The 14615-nt window shown below is 38.9% G+C and overlaps 1 protein-coding gene across 1 annotated transcript; it reads left to right on the top strand.

Annotated features, from left to right (window-relative positions):
* The first annotated feature begins 88 nt into the window (after positions 1 to 88).
* On the top strand, positions 89 to 10225 carry ZNF396 (zinc finger protein 396). The gene is given in 6 exon segments (XM_031658785.1): positions 89 to 635; positions 638 to 753; positions 1029 to 1191; positions 4629 to 4864; positions 4866 to 4974; positions 5871 to 10225. Coding segments are annotated over 6 exon segments (1041 nt in total). The 5' UTR covers positions 89 to 337; the 3' UTR covers positions 5990 to 10225.
* Positions 10226 to 14615: the final 4390 nt, after the last annotated feature.

Genomic DNA, 14615 nt, shown 5'->3' with positions numbered 1-14615 from the left:
GCTACTTAGGACACTGAAGCACGAGAATCACTTGAATCCAGGAGGCAGAGGTTGCAGTGAGCTGAGATCACACCACTGCACTCCAGCCTGGGTAACAGAGCAAGACTCCATCTCAAAAAATAAATAAATAAATAAAAGCATGATTTCTGTTAAGACTAAGGTCAGTATTTCCTATACAGTCTTATGTTTCTAATCTTAGTTGTTTTGTTGTAAGAAGCATTTGTCTTTTGTCTTCTTTCCACTTGTTTCTTTAATCATATTTAAGGAGTGTCCATAAGGAGAGCTTTACTTCCTTGAGGATTAAAGCCCAACAGTACTGAGCTATCTGTCTGTCAAAATGTCTGCAAAATTGGGAAAGTCATCATCACTCCTAACACAAATTTCAGAGGAGTGTAATGGGATTCTGACAGTGAAGATGGAAGAGGAAGAACAGACCTGTGATCTGGACTCTAACCTCCATTGGAGCAGCAGCTACAGCCCAGAGACCTTCCACCAGCAGTTCAGGCAGTTTGGCTACCAGGATTCACCTTGGCCCCGGGAGACTCTGAGCCGACTCCGGGAACTTTGTCATCTCTGGCTGAGGCCGGAGGTGCACACCAAGGAGCAGATCCTGGAGCTGCTGGTGCTGGAGCAGTTCTGGCCATCCTCCCAAAAGAGCTACAGGCCTGGGTGCAGAAGCATCATCCAGAGAATGGAGAGGAAGCTGTGACTATGCTGGAGGATGTGGAGAGAGAGCTTGATGGACCAGAGCAGGTAAGAAGGATTCCTGTGGAGATGAAGCCCCAGGCTGAGTCAAGAGTGCTGGCACATCATTGGGCGTAGAGCTCTCAAACTGTATTCCCAGTCAGCACAACTTGATGTGTAGGGGTGAAAGTACTAATGGGTGTCCCAGCAAATAGAAGGTGGCTCTACTTTTTACCTCCCTTTTCCTGTGTCCATGATAGTTTTTGCATAGTTTATTCTCTGTCATTTTATCCTCAAGTCCCAATCTCATGGTGTTCTTCAGCCTCAGTTATTCCTGTTTTTAGGTCTTTTTTGGACAAAGGAAGGACATGATTGCAGAGAAGCTAGCACCTTCAGAAATCACTGAGGAATTGCCAAGTAGCCAGCTCATGCCCGTGAAGAAGTAGCTCCAGGGAGCATCATGGGAGCTTCAGTCCTTAAGACCGCATGATGAGGGGGCAGGATTCAGTTCATGATGGAAGGTGTAGGGCCCCTCTGCTCACCACACACATTTCGGCTGATTTATGCAAGAGGCCTCAAATCTCCCGCTGTCATCTTCTTACTGTGGAAACTTCTGTTATTTGTCCTACTAAATGAAGATCTTCAGTATTCTGTTCTTCTTTTTCAGAGATTCTTATAAAATCTTTAGATATTAAATCCCTGACATCTCATCAGGGTTTTCATGCCTTTTTAAAGTAGCCCTTTTATCTTCAGGCAGCCCCCGAGGCTTGTCTGTGGGACCCCAAGGTACACAGCCCAGAGACCACTGATCCTCATCATCATTTCCTATATGACTGCTCAGTTACTGGTGGGATCTAGTAGCAAAATTGCCCATATTGCTGCTAAGGTGACTTTGTTCTCATACATTCTTTGAATACATTTCTCTACTCCCTCACATCCTCAACTGGCCTCAACTGATCTTTGCACTGCTTTCTATAAGTGCTCCAGAATAGCTGTGTAGCAATCTGTTCTTCCATTGCAAATACTAAACAAATAAGTGCTATGGAGAAAAAATAAAAACAAAACAAAGAGTAAAGGGGTTAGATGAAGGTAAGAAGTGGAAATAAGGCTGAGTTAGAGGCCTTATGGGTTGTGACTGCTTGCTCCTGCTTCAGCCAGAGTAGCTGTGTTTTCATCTGTTTTATATATTGGAACTCAATGTAAAATTTCATTTGATAAAAGGGCCACGCTACTGTAAACAGAATAGCGGGGATAGAATTTTATTATATAGAGTGGTAGGAAGGCCTCTCTGATGAAGCAACGTCTGAGCAGAGACCTTCCTTCTAGATGATCATCCTGGATAAAATAGGAGCCAGAGATTAAGAGGGAAATCCTACTTGGGAGCATCACCTTCCCTCCCTCCAGCACTGCTTCCATAGTTCAGGAGTGGCTGATAGCTAAGCAAGGTTAGAGTTTTTCCAAGGGAATTTTTATAAGAAACTACACAAAGAAAATACAGTAATTTAGAAAGATTTAGAGAACATTGCTTACCCTAACTTGGCAAGTACTGACTCTCAGAAGGCTTATACTGGGACACATAATACCTCCAGTCTAGAAATTGTCTTAGTTTACTTAGAAAAGTGAAAGTCTTTTCAGGAAAAAGTATTTTCCATCAGGAAAGAGAGGGAGACCATCCCAGACTCAGCAGCTTGGTGTGGCGGTGACTCCCGAAGTATCAACCTCAAAGCCAGGTGTGGCAAGAACCACATCCTACCTGTGAGTGTCCTCATGGAGGCCTTTCCTACATTGTTTTAAAGATTCATAGAAATTTGAAACAGAATGCAAAAGGTCCAGGATCTTGCAGTACGTGGCAGAGAGAACCAGCATCATGTGATAGAATAATAGAACCATTTCTTAAGGCCACAACATGATTTCTGTGGTACTGAGTCATGTCTTATCAAAGCTTCTGGGAGATGATCTTGGTCTCAGTGCTGTAAAGTATTAATTGATGCCAGGATTTTGATAGTAACGACTAATCATTGAGGTCACTTTGGAATATAAACTAGCAAAAATGAATTTGAGACAGAATCCTTACCATTTATAAAATGATTTCCACTTAAACTAGTAACAATAAATGAGTATGCCATATGCTATGGTTTAAATATTTGTGTCCTCCAAAACTGATGTTGAAACTTAATCCCAAGTGTGGCAGTATTGAGAAGTGATTCCTTTGAGAGGCAATTGGATTATCACCCCTGCCCTCATGAATGGATTAACTCATTCATGGATTAATGAGTTCATGGGTTATCATAGGAGTAGAACTGGTAACTTTTTAAGAACAGGAAGAAAGGGCTGAGTTGGCATGTTAATATGCTCAGACCCGTCACTGTGAAATGCCCTTCACTGCCTCAGAACTCTTCAGAGGGTCTCCACCAGCAAGAAGGCTCTCACCAGGTGCACCTCTCCACTCTGGACTTCTGAATCTCCATAACTATAAGAAATTCTTTTTATAAATAAATTACTCAAATTCAGGTATTCTAAGCAACAGAAAATGGACTGAGACACCACATTCGTGAATAAATACAATAAATAATTTTAAATTCCTTTTGTAATAACTATTTAGACCCATTTGATTTGATTTGATTTGATTTTTATGTAGGTTTTTTTTTTTTTTTTAAGTTAGGTTTATTTAGTTTGCTGCAGCAAGAAAGAGAACACGGCACAGAAACTATGGGGTGTGTTATTAAGAAGGAATTGGGAAGGGCTTATGTTAAGATTTGAGCTTATGTTGGGTGATTCTAAGGAGATTGTAGAGACAGCAGGTAGATCCATTTGAAATAAATTCTAAAGAGTAAAACAACTCAGTTTTCTTATTCAGTATCACACTCCATCACTAACTGTTCTCCCCAGACCACCTTTCTCACCCCATCCTTTTGATTAGGCCTTGAGAGGGCCCAGGGGATCACTTACCATCAGTGCCTCTCTGGGTTGCTTTTAATCTTATTTATATAATTACTTCAGCTCCAGCCAAGTCATGTCCCCAGATATGTCCAAAACTGTTGTACTTTGCTTTTATAAACTCATTTTAAGCTCCTGTCTTTCAGCAGCTTCAGTTAGAATGCCACCATGAGGATAACTAAAGTGATTTCTTCAGGTAATGCATCCACATTACACTGGCATTTTCACATCTGAGTTAGCAGTTCTGCTGGAGCTTTAGGCACCCTGAGTCATAAGGCCCTCTGCATCAAGCCAGATTTGTGTGCCGCCTGAGTGACTGCAGCCCATAAGCAGCCATGTACATTTTTCATAGATGTTAAAAGTAATACAAAATAATACAACAAAGAGCCATTCAACCAGTAATATAACATCCATACAGGATAGAGGTTTTTCATCGATGGGTACTGTGCTACCCTTGATCTTTTGAGGTACTAGTTATCCTAGTCTATATTCTTCCCTTTATTTGCCTAACTTATATTTTCTTACTTTATTTTCCACATTCCCTTTTGGCCCTTTGGCTTTCTTCAGCTCATTTCTTTGTATAGTTATTGATTCCTTTATGATTATTTAGCTTTTATTTGTTTATTGATACCCCAGTACTAAATCTTGTTTCTTACTCCCACTGGCGCATTGGATTCCTCTCCTTCAAGCTATCTCTCTGGATCTCCAATCATTTCTTCTTTTTAAGCCCTTTCTTTCCTTCCAGACTTTCCTTAGTTTCTGATGTCTTTTTATCCTTATTCCCTATTCTGTCTTTTCCGTAGAACTTTTCATCTTTATAGTGTAGTTGACTGCCTCCTCAGTATGTAAACCTTTCTCTTTGTCTTATATAATCTTCTCAATATTTTGTCTTACACTCTCCATCCTTCACATTGTGTGTTGTTTTATAAACATGCTAGCAATAATCATGTATATTTCATTTGGATCATTCTTTCTCTTTCCTGATGACATTCATTTTTCTATTTCAGATGAAGACATCAAAACTACAAATGTGAAATCCGCAGCAAGGCAGAAGACTTCTTTAGGCATAGAACTGCACTGCGATGTCTCTAACATCCTTTTTATCAATGCCTCCCAGAGTTCCACATATAGAGCAACCTATGAACAAGACGGTAGGCTTGAAAGGAGACAAGGAAACCCTTCTCGGAAAAAACAACACAAATGTGATGAATGTGGCAAAATCTTTAGTCAGAGCTCAGCCCTTTTTTTTACATCAGAGAATCCATAGTGGAGAGAAACCTTATGCATGTGACAAGTGTGCAAAGGCATTCAGCCAAAGCACGATTCTGATTCAGCATCGATGAACCCATACTGGTGAGAAGCCCTACAAGTGTCATGACTGTGGCAAAGCCTTTCGTCAGGACTCGAATCTTTTTAGACATAGGAAAAGACACATTAGAAAAGAAGTCCCATAAGTATCATGAGGGAATCAAAGCATTTACTCAGAGCTATTTCAGCACAAGGGAAGACGCAAGGTGCAAACGCTCCTTAGTACAAATCAGTGGTCTTAGTAAGCACCAGACTCCTTTCAAGAGCCATGAAAGCCACAGGAGAGAAGGTTGAAGATCTCATGTCAGCATAATTTACTTTCCTGCTTATTAATGCAGTGTCAGTTCTGATGTTTGCCACTCCAAAGCTTAATTCAGATTTCCATCCCTACACAGCTCTTGAAAAGGCATTCTCAGACATGTTCTACTATTTTCATTATTAACACATATAATGAACTAGTATATATCTTTTTAGACAAGTTGTTTTTTCCCTCATTGAGAAGGAATGTTTGAGTTACTCAGTGTAAAAATAGATATTCTCCTCCATTTCATAACTTAAGCACTAGAATTCTAAAGACCAAAAATTAAAGCACTCAAAAAAAATTCCTGGCTGGGTGCGGTGGCTCGTGCCTGTAATCCTAGCACTTTGGGAGGCCAAGGCGGGGAGATTGCCTGAACTCAGGAGTTCAAGACCAGCCTGGACAACATGGTGAACACCGTCTCTACTAAAATTCAAAAAATTAGCCAGGCGTGGCGGCATGCGCCTGTAATCCCAGCTACTTGGGAGGCTGAGGCAGGAAAATTGCTTGAACCTGGGAGGCGGAGGTTGCAGTGAGCTGAGATCACGCCACTGTACTCCAGCCTCAGAGATGGAGTGAGACTCCGTCTCTAAAATAAAATAAAATAAAATAATAAAATTCCTATTTTGTCTTCTGTTACCAGATTCAAAATATGAACATAGGATTGCAGAGGCCCAAAATAATATGTACTTCAAGACTAGGCTGAAGTGTCCCAGGTCACTTTCAGGAGGCAGAGAAGTAAAGGGCCTTAATCTCTTATGAAAGCACACAAGAGCCTCCATACTACTGATATCAAGTGAATTTCCTATGTTGGAAAAAAATAATCTCCTTTGCAATGTAACTTGGAAATAAGTCAATGGAAACATGAAAATGACTGCATGTCTACAAGGAGTCAGCTAAACAAGGAATGTTTTCATAACAATATTATTCTGTGGGTGCTTCTGTAATTAAGATGATGATCATCTTAATATAAAGAAAAAAGGGAAATGAACGAAATTGTCAAACGAGTGATGTACCACAAGTGTTGGCAAGTACAGTGTGTGATGGAGAAATGTACCACAGCTTAACTAGAGGAAGCCCTTAACTGCTGATGACAATGCTTCAATGTCCCTTTTTCTGACACAAATCAGCTATGAATATGTTTCAGGCATCACAAGACAACCTTTTCAGAGTCGTCTGCATTCTTAGTAAGATGAGTTTCTAGACATGCTGTCATGAAATGAGACCCTGGTTTTGATGCTCTTGTACATATGGACAAATCACTGAAGTTCAATGTAAAGGGTACACTGCAGTCCCTTATAAACAATTGTTGAACCTAACCATTATAGTTTATAAGTTTTAAGACATTTATGGGATATCTTATTTGGCTTATATATGGGATATGAGTAGCTATAAGTTTTACCTGTATTTAATTCAGCCAGATTCCCTGTTGAAAAATAAAATTACTGAATCATACATTATTAAAATTATTCTGACAGTATAAAAACAACATAATTATCTCTTTTCCAGAGATTTTTGATAAAACTCTGTAATGTTACTACAATAATACATGTGTTGTGTTTTCCATGGTGTTACAGTTACCCAATATGGAGGCAAGCATCAGAAATCAAAGTCCTTGGAATAAGGGAAAAGACTCATAGTCAACTTCTTTGTCTGGTTGGGTTCCTCATAAAGTGTAAAACATTTCATTCTTGGAAAATCCAACCATATCTTCTGGAGTATCTCCAGAAATTGGCTTAGAGGAGCTCCAAATATGTGGAATTACCACAGTCTACTTAGTTACCATGCTGATAAATATAAGATTAGTAGAAGAAGTGAGTGTACATTTTATTATAGAATTTTCTGATAGTGATTATGATTTGTAGCTCTAGTGAATATGAATTTTATATTGAGTTGTGTGTATTTTGAGTCACTAAAAATGTAGGATGCTTTTTATTTGGGGCTCATTCTCTTTGTAATTACAGAGAGGAACTAACCATCTGTTGAAACAACAAATGCCTCAGAGATGTGTATATTGTGAATTACTGCTTAAATACGGAAAGAGTTTCTTAGGTTCTGTGTGAATAAGATGGCAGAATCTAAATCAAGTATTTTGAAGGAAGCACCTATCTTCACTTGGTGCTGCTGTCAACTTTGTAAGGTTGCATTCTCTTTATTGTGAATAATATGAATGTCTTCACCAGAAAGTGGCGTGAATCATATCGTCTGTGATGAATCTTTAAAGGGTGTTTCTGTGTACTTTGAATTTCGTAGTTATGTAGGTATCCTAATGAGTGAATGGTACTAGTTTATATAAAAGGAGAATTAGTTAAGCTAACCTTGGTTTTAAAAATTAGCATTTTATTAGCATTTATTATTAACCATTATATTGATTAATTTTCAGGGATAGTAAATACTCCAAAATGAAATTGGTATTGTTTTATGGCTTTCACTTTATCTGGGCCTTCAAGGTTACCAATAATCCTTTGTGGTTTGTTTGTTTTTGGTTTTGTTTTTGTTTACCACTCCCATTCTCTTCAGGGACCAAGTCAAATGTTCATCACTGTCCGTACAACAGTGGCTTAACACAGCAAGCCTTTCTGTGTTAGGAATGCTTCTGGTTGCAAAATCCATCTTTGGTGGTTTAAACAAATGGGAATTTTCAACCCGAAATCTGGAAGGTGGGTTGCTGGCTCTTAGTCAGCAGCTGGAAGGTCTAGCTTTACCTCATGCTATTTTGTCCCATTTTCGAGAGAGCTGTCACAGCTCTAGGAACTGGGATTAAGTCAGGAAGAAAGGACAAAGACAGCCAAGCTAAGCAAAAAGCTTTCCAAAAACCCTATCAAAATCTTGCTTATGTTTCATTGTTACAAGTGTGTCTGGTAGGGAAAGCATTTTCAACCTCTAGAGGGAAAGCAGGGCAGATGGGGGTTGAGGACGACATTGGGTTAGCCAACCGTGTGTGCCATACTAATCCTTTGTCACCTTACTCCTTATGAGCAGACAAGTATGTTTTGCTTCCTGCATTAAAGGAAAAAAAGATAAGAACTCTTACAAGTTCCTGTGACTAAATTTGCCAAATTATTTACACTTTATCCATCATTTCCTTTCCCTCTTCTGAGAATGAGAGAGGGGTCTTTCCCCTCTGAGCCTCACAGCATTCTCACCTCTGAAAGGCCTTGGCTTCCAGTCATTCTTCCTCTCTTCTATTTCTTCACTCTCTGCCTTCCTTCTGCATCCATCCCTTTAACACTTAAATATGCTGTTGTGACCCTCCCTCCTACCCTATATTTTTCCAGCTCACACTGGCAAAATTCAAGATGGTGGCCAGTCTCTGAGTGAGGGGAATTATGTGACCCTTAACTTTGCCCTCTTCATATGCATTCATCTCTCAACCAGAGTAATCTTGCTAAGGCATACATTTTATCATGCCCTTTTCCTGTCTAAGACATAGGCTTTCCCTTGTTTTAGGATAAAGTCAAAACTGCTAAACAAGATTTTTAAGGCTCTTTGTGATCTGACCACAGCTTACCACTTCAGCTTCAGCTCTTGCCATTGCCTCTGTGCTTCAGCCATTATGAATTGTCAGAAGTCCTCCAGCCTTTGGACCTTTCCATGTACTCTTTTTGAACGCCTATCTAGCTTTCGCATGTTACCTAATTCCTGTGTATTTTGCATGTTTTAGTTTAGGTACCACTTCCCTAACACCCAAAGAGTAGGTTGGGGAGGACCACCACACTCTTATGTTAATTGCGTATCAGTCTGTTCTTATCCTTACCATTACATTTATCCCATGAAATAAAATATTTTTAAAGTATTAAATTGCAAATATGGCTTCAAGGAAGAGAATAAATGACACCTTGGGGTGGAAAAAGTTACAGAGTAGCAAAAAGAAATATTTTTAAGGCTCTCCTAGTCCTGGAAAGAGTGAGTGAGAGGATGAGAGGGTCAGGCACAGGGTGTCCTTTCACCTCTGTTGCCCAACCCCTGCAGAACTGTGGAGGGGGTTAGGGGAGAATCAAGGGGAGAGGGCTGTGCCCCGTTGCCATTGAGTGCATTGGGAGGAAAATTGTTGAACAGACTGCTGGTGCTCCAACACTGAACTCTCATAAAAACGGCAATTCCATGTTAGGTAAATGGCCTCTGTCAGCTAGTATGTGGCTTGAAAGAGATATGGCAGTTTTCTGTACCTGGTGGGAACCTTGGAAAATAGCTGACTATAGAGCTGGAAAGTTGGAATAGTTGAGCAAGTAACCTTGTGGATCCTGTAGCAAAGAGCTGCAGGGCCCACCAGAGCTTAATGGGGACCTATAGCTCTTCCTAGAAACAAAGTGGAGGCAAATCATCAAGGAAGAGACACTGATCCCCAGCCCAACCAAAACAAACAGATGATTTGTTGCCGCAGGTTTGGTGAGCAAGCACCACAGAAGACCAGCTGCCCAGAATAAAACCAGAGAAGATCAGAACAGCAAGCCTACCTAACACCCAATCCATAGCACCACCTCGTCACAGGGAACGTACGCCCCCCTCACCTTCTCAAGCAGATGGCAGAAAAGGGCAGAGTGAGAAATAGCCATGAGAGGGAGTTGAACTTAAAATGGACTGAATAATTCAATTTAATAATTAATAACTAAATATAACAATTTAATTCAGCTCTTTCACCACCCACCCATCCACCCACCCAGTGGGGCAGGGATTCAAGAAAAAAAGATTATCAGTTATAAAAAATAAACTACATTTTCCTTTGCTCATTTGAGAAGCAATGTGATAACTTTTTGCCCTGTTAAATAGAGATTATATCTATTTCTGTATTGACTTCACTATTTCATGTTGCTTGAGAGCATGAGCTGCCTCATTCATTTACCATTGTTTCCTAAGCATCTGGCACAGTACGTGGCCCATAATAGGCACTCAAATACTTGTGGAACAAAAATACTTGAAAATTATGTATCTGATAAGGGATTACTATCTAGAATATATAAAGAACCCCTCCAACTCAACAACAGAAATTTCAAAAATGGGCAAAGGTCATGAATAGACACTTCTCCAAAGAGGATACACAGATGGCCAATAAGCACACGAAAAGATGTCCAACGTCACTAATCATTAGGGAAATGCAAATCAAAAGCACAACGAGATACCACTTCACAACGTTAGGATGGTAATTTATTTTAAAAAGAAACAGGTATTGGAAAAGATGAGGAGAAATTGGAACCTTTGTGCATTGCCATTGGGAATGTAAAATGGTGTAGCTGCTATGGAAAACAGTTTGGTGTTTCCTCAAAAAGTTAAACAAAATTCCCATATGATCCAGTAATTCCACTTCTATGTATATACTCAAAATATCTGAAAGCAGAGACTCAAACAGGTATCTGTATACCAATGTTCATAGCAGCATTATTTGAAATAACCAAAAGGTGGAAACTACGCAAATGACCATCTACATATGAATGAATAAACAAAATTTGGTATAGACATACAAGAGAGTATTATTCAGCCCTAAAAACAAATGAAATTCTGATACATACTACAAGGATGAATCTTAAAAACACTATGCTAAGTGAAATAAGCCAGACAAGAAAAGACAAATATGATTCTGCTTATTTGAGGTACCTAGAATAGGCAAATTTGTAAAGACATAAAGTCAAATAATGATTACCAGGGGCTAGAGGGTAGGGGGAATGGAAGTTAATTGTGGATACATGGTTTCTGTTTAAGATGATGAAAAAGTTCTGGAAATGTAGAGTGGTGATAGTTGAATAACATTATGAATGTTCTTAATACCACTGAATTGTACACTTAAAAATGGTTAAAATGATAAATTTTTGTTATGTATGTATTATCACAATGAAAAACAAAAGCATTGGAAGAAACAAAAATGAAGCTACTTTTTTATAATCCCTGCCATAATAAAGCTTATATTCTAGCAAAGAAAAAAAAATCTTGTGGAATGAATGTTTTTCAAAAGCAAAGAATCTGAAAGATAAAATCCAGATGTCCTTGGTGAAAGGACTGACTGTAAGCCCAAATAATGTTCCCTTTGCCACTAAACATTGAGGACAGGGGATGATGAGATTATCTAAGGAGCCCTGGAAGAATGTTCAAATGGATCATATAGGCCACAGATCCTGAATGGCTAGGAAATAACATAAAGATTGGTTGTAATTTCTTAGATTCAAAATTATTTTCTTGTATAAAGCTATATGTTTAATTACTTTGCTGATTCTCGAGATTTTGCTCAATGTATGTACATTATTGTCTGGGTGTATTAATCTTAGTTGTCTTTGAGTCTAAATGGTTTGTCTTCAACTGAAGTGTCATTTTTATTCAAAGGTGACAATGACATTGGGAGACAGCTTGCATAAGGTGTGGAACTCCAGTGTCATAGTTAATGATCAACCACATAGACATTTGGTATCTTTTCCTATATAGCTTAGGAGGCTCAATTCTATCCATCTTAGAAGTAGTTGTCAGGATTCTAGGTAGAATATCTCCAGTTGGACATGTTAATGTGCTGCATCAGAACTGGATCAGCCTATTAAACTTTGTTTTTTATTTTTTGGCTATTACCAGTCTTGTTACCTAGGTGGTTTTACGGTTTGACTTCTTAATATTTTTTCTACCCCAAATGATTAGTCCAAGCCAATCATGATCATCCAATTCCACCTGTGGGCCAGGCATGGTGGCTCACACCTGTAATCCTAGCACTTTGGGAGGCTGAGGCCAGAAGATTGCTTATGCTCAGGAGTTCAAGACCAGCTGGGTAACAAGGCAAGACCCCATCTTTTTAAAAAGAAAAAATAAAAATAAAACAAAACAAAAACAATTCCACCTGCCTGCTTTTGGTTTAGGAATGAGTATTTCACCCAATCCAGGCCAATGAGACATCAGGAGAAGCCTGCCCCATGACTTCTGGGAAAAGCTTGCTTTCTTCTAAAAAAAAAAGATGATATCGTCCTATTCCCACATGTTACTGTGACTGGTTACGATGCTAGGAAATGCTGCATCAGCTGGAAGATGAAGCTGATACATGTGGAGGAAAGAGCTATGAAAACTGCAGGATTTTAAGCAGATAAATATGAAGGGAAAAAATAGAAAACTACAGGAAAGCAAGACTGAAGCCCTGATGTACCATTCCTTCAAATAGCTTTTTTAGAAGAGAATAAATATTTAAAATCAATTATCTAATCATCCACATTAATAAACGAGGGGGAAAAAAAACAAAAAAGCAACTTAAGCCAAGTAAGTAGGAGGGGGCGTAGAATGATAAAAACAAGAACAGAGGCTCTGACTCCAGGGAAGATAGAGTAAGCACACTCCTCCTGACCCCATCTCTCACACTAATTGGAAAGTTTGGACAAAATCTGAGGACTCTTCAAAGTAAATGACAGCAAGCAGATTGGGGAAGGAGGACAGAATTTGAAATCTACTAAACTAGCACTGAATTTACTATCTTCTCCACTTGGCATCTCTTTGCCTAGACTCAAAGGCAGCTTGAAACCCAGAAGTGCACACCGAGAATGAAGAGAAAGTTCCAAGATAAGAGTTCTGTTTCTGGCCTAAGGAATTGTACACTTAAAATGGTTAAAATGATCAATTTTTATGTTACATATATTTTATCACAATGAAAAACAAAAGTATTGGAAGAAACAAAAATGAAGCTGCTTTAAAAAAAAAAAATCCCTGCCCTAATAAAGTTTGGAGTAGGAAAGGGGGGTTCTAAGCGTCAGAGAGAATGGGGAAATCCCACATACAGTATTTTTTGCTTTATTTCCTTTCTCTTCTACCCCGGTCTTCAAGGAATACTATGACAGTAGCATTGGCATCAGCAGCACTGCAATGGCAGTAGTCTTTGAGAAGGCATTTAATTAAATTAATTTATTTAATTATCTATTTATTTTAGAGACAGGGCCTCACTGTGTCACCCAGGTTGTGGGAAGGCACTTTAAACTCAGAGGGAGAGGAATACTTTGTTCTGAACAGAGCTGCTTTAGTCCCAGAAGCATGGAGCAAATCCCCATTGCTTTTATTTTCTCTGTGTCCTCTGGCTGCTTGGACCAGGATTCAGAATGCAGTTGGGAGAAGTAAACAGCAGAACTAAACCAGGAAACTAAAACCTCAGCTTTCTAGCTGAAAAACTGGTAAGAGAGGCCCCAGGGAGCCAGAAAAGTGATAAAGTTATTGCAAAGAGGATGGAGATCAAGTGAGATCCCCTAAAGTTTTGTAAGAGCCCGTCTGCTCACCTCTAAACTGCACATGTGTGGAGCTGACCCTAACTGGCACATCACAAGCATTGAGAACTGAGCTACAAGATAGACTATCGCTTAGGCCCCAGATTGGCCACTGGGTGGCACACACAAAGACCCAAATTGAACTGGAAATGTTTGAAACCTGAACTGACATTGAAACTGCAGCCCACACAATGCAGATCAGAACTCGCAATCTGACCCTAATTAGGGCATTTGCCTGTTAAACAAAAACATCAACATTCTCCTTACGACTTAAATAATACCCAGGATCTGACAGCATAATATTGAAAATGTGCAGGATACAATGCAAAATTACTAGGCACAGAAAGAACCAGGAATATCTCAAGTTGCAAGAGAAAAAAAAATCAAGTGATGCCAACACTTAGATGATACAGACATTAGGATTCACAGAAAAAACTTTAAGGCAAGTTTTATAACCATGCTTTGAAAGTAAGGGTGAATGAATGGAAGGATATATATCAGGAAAGAAATGGAAGATATAAAGAGGAAACGAATAGAAATTTTTGAAGTGAAAAATACACTGGAATCAACTATTGATATGTATGGCAACATAGATGAATCTCAAAGGCATTATGATGAATGAAAGAAACCAGCCTTAAGGGATTACATACCTTATGATTCCATTTTTATTACATTCTGGACAAGTCAATACTGTTGTGACAGATGACAAATCTATGGTTGCCATGAATTAGGGATGTGGCAAAGGCGTGAGTACAACTTGATGGAGTTTTACAGAATGATGGAACTATTCTGTATCATGATTTTGGTGGTCGTTTCACAAATCTAAAACTCAGAAATATCTGCCCCCCGCCAAAAGTGCCATATTTTGCTGTCAGTTAATTTTATTAAGAGAGAAGAACTCCATAAATAGAGAATAATGAAACAAATAAACAAAGCCAAAAGTTGATTCTTTGAAAAATTAATAAAATTGATAAGCCTCGCGCAAAACTTGAAGTCTTGATTAAGAAAAAAGAAACCAGAAATTAGCAATGTCAGGAATGAAAGAGGGGACATCTCTACAAATATTAAAAAGATATTAAGGAACTATTTAGTAGTATTAGACATTAAAAGATATTAAGGAAATAATTGTGAACTTTATGCCAATAAATCTGACAACTTAAATGAATTAGATAAATTTC

Source organism: Papio anubis, chromosome 19, assembly GCF_008728515.1.
Source record: "Papio anubis isolate 15944 chromosome 19, Panubis1.0, whole genome shotgun sequence".
NCBI lineage: Eukaryota > Metazoa > Chordata > Mammalia > Primates > Cercopithecidae > Papio > Papio anubis.
Note: the sequence above shows the minus strand (reverse complement) of the source record. Positions and strands in the feature narration are given on the sequence as shown.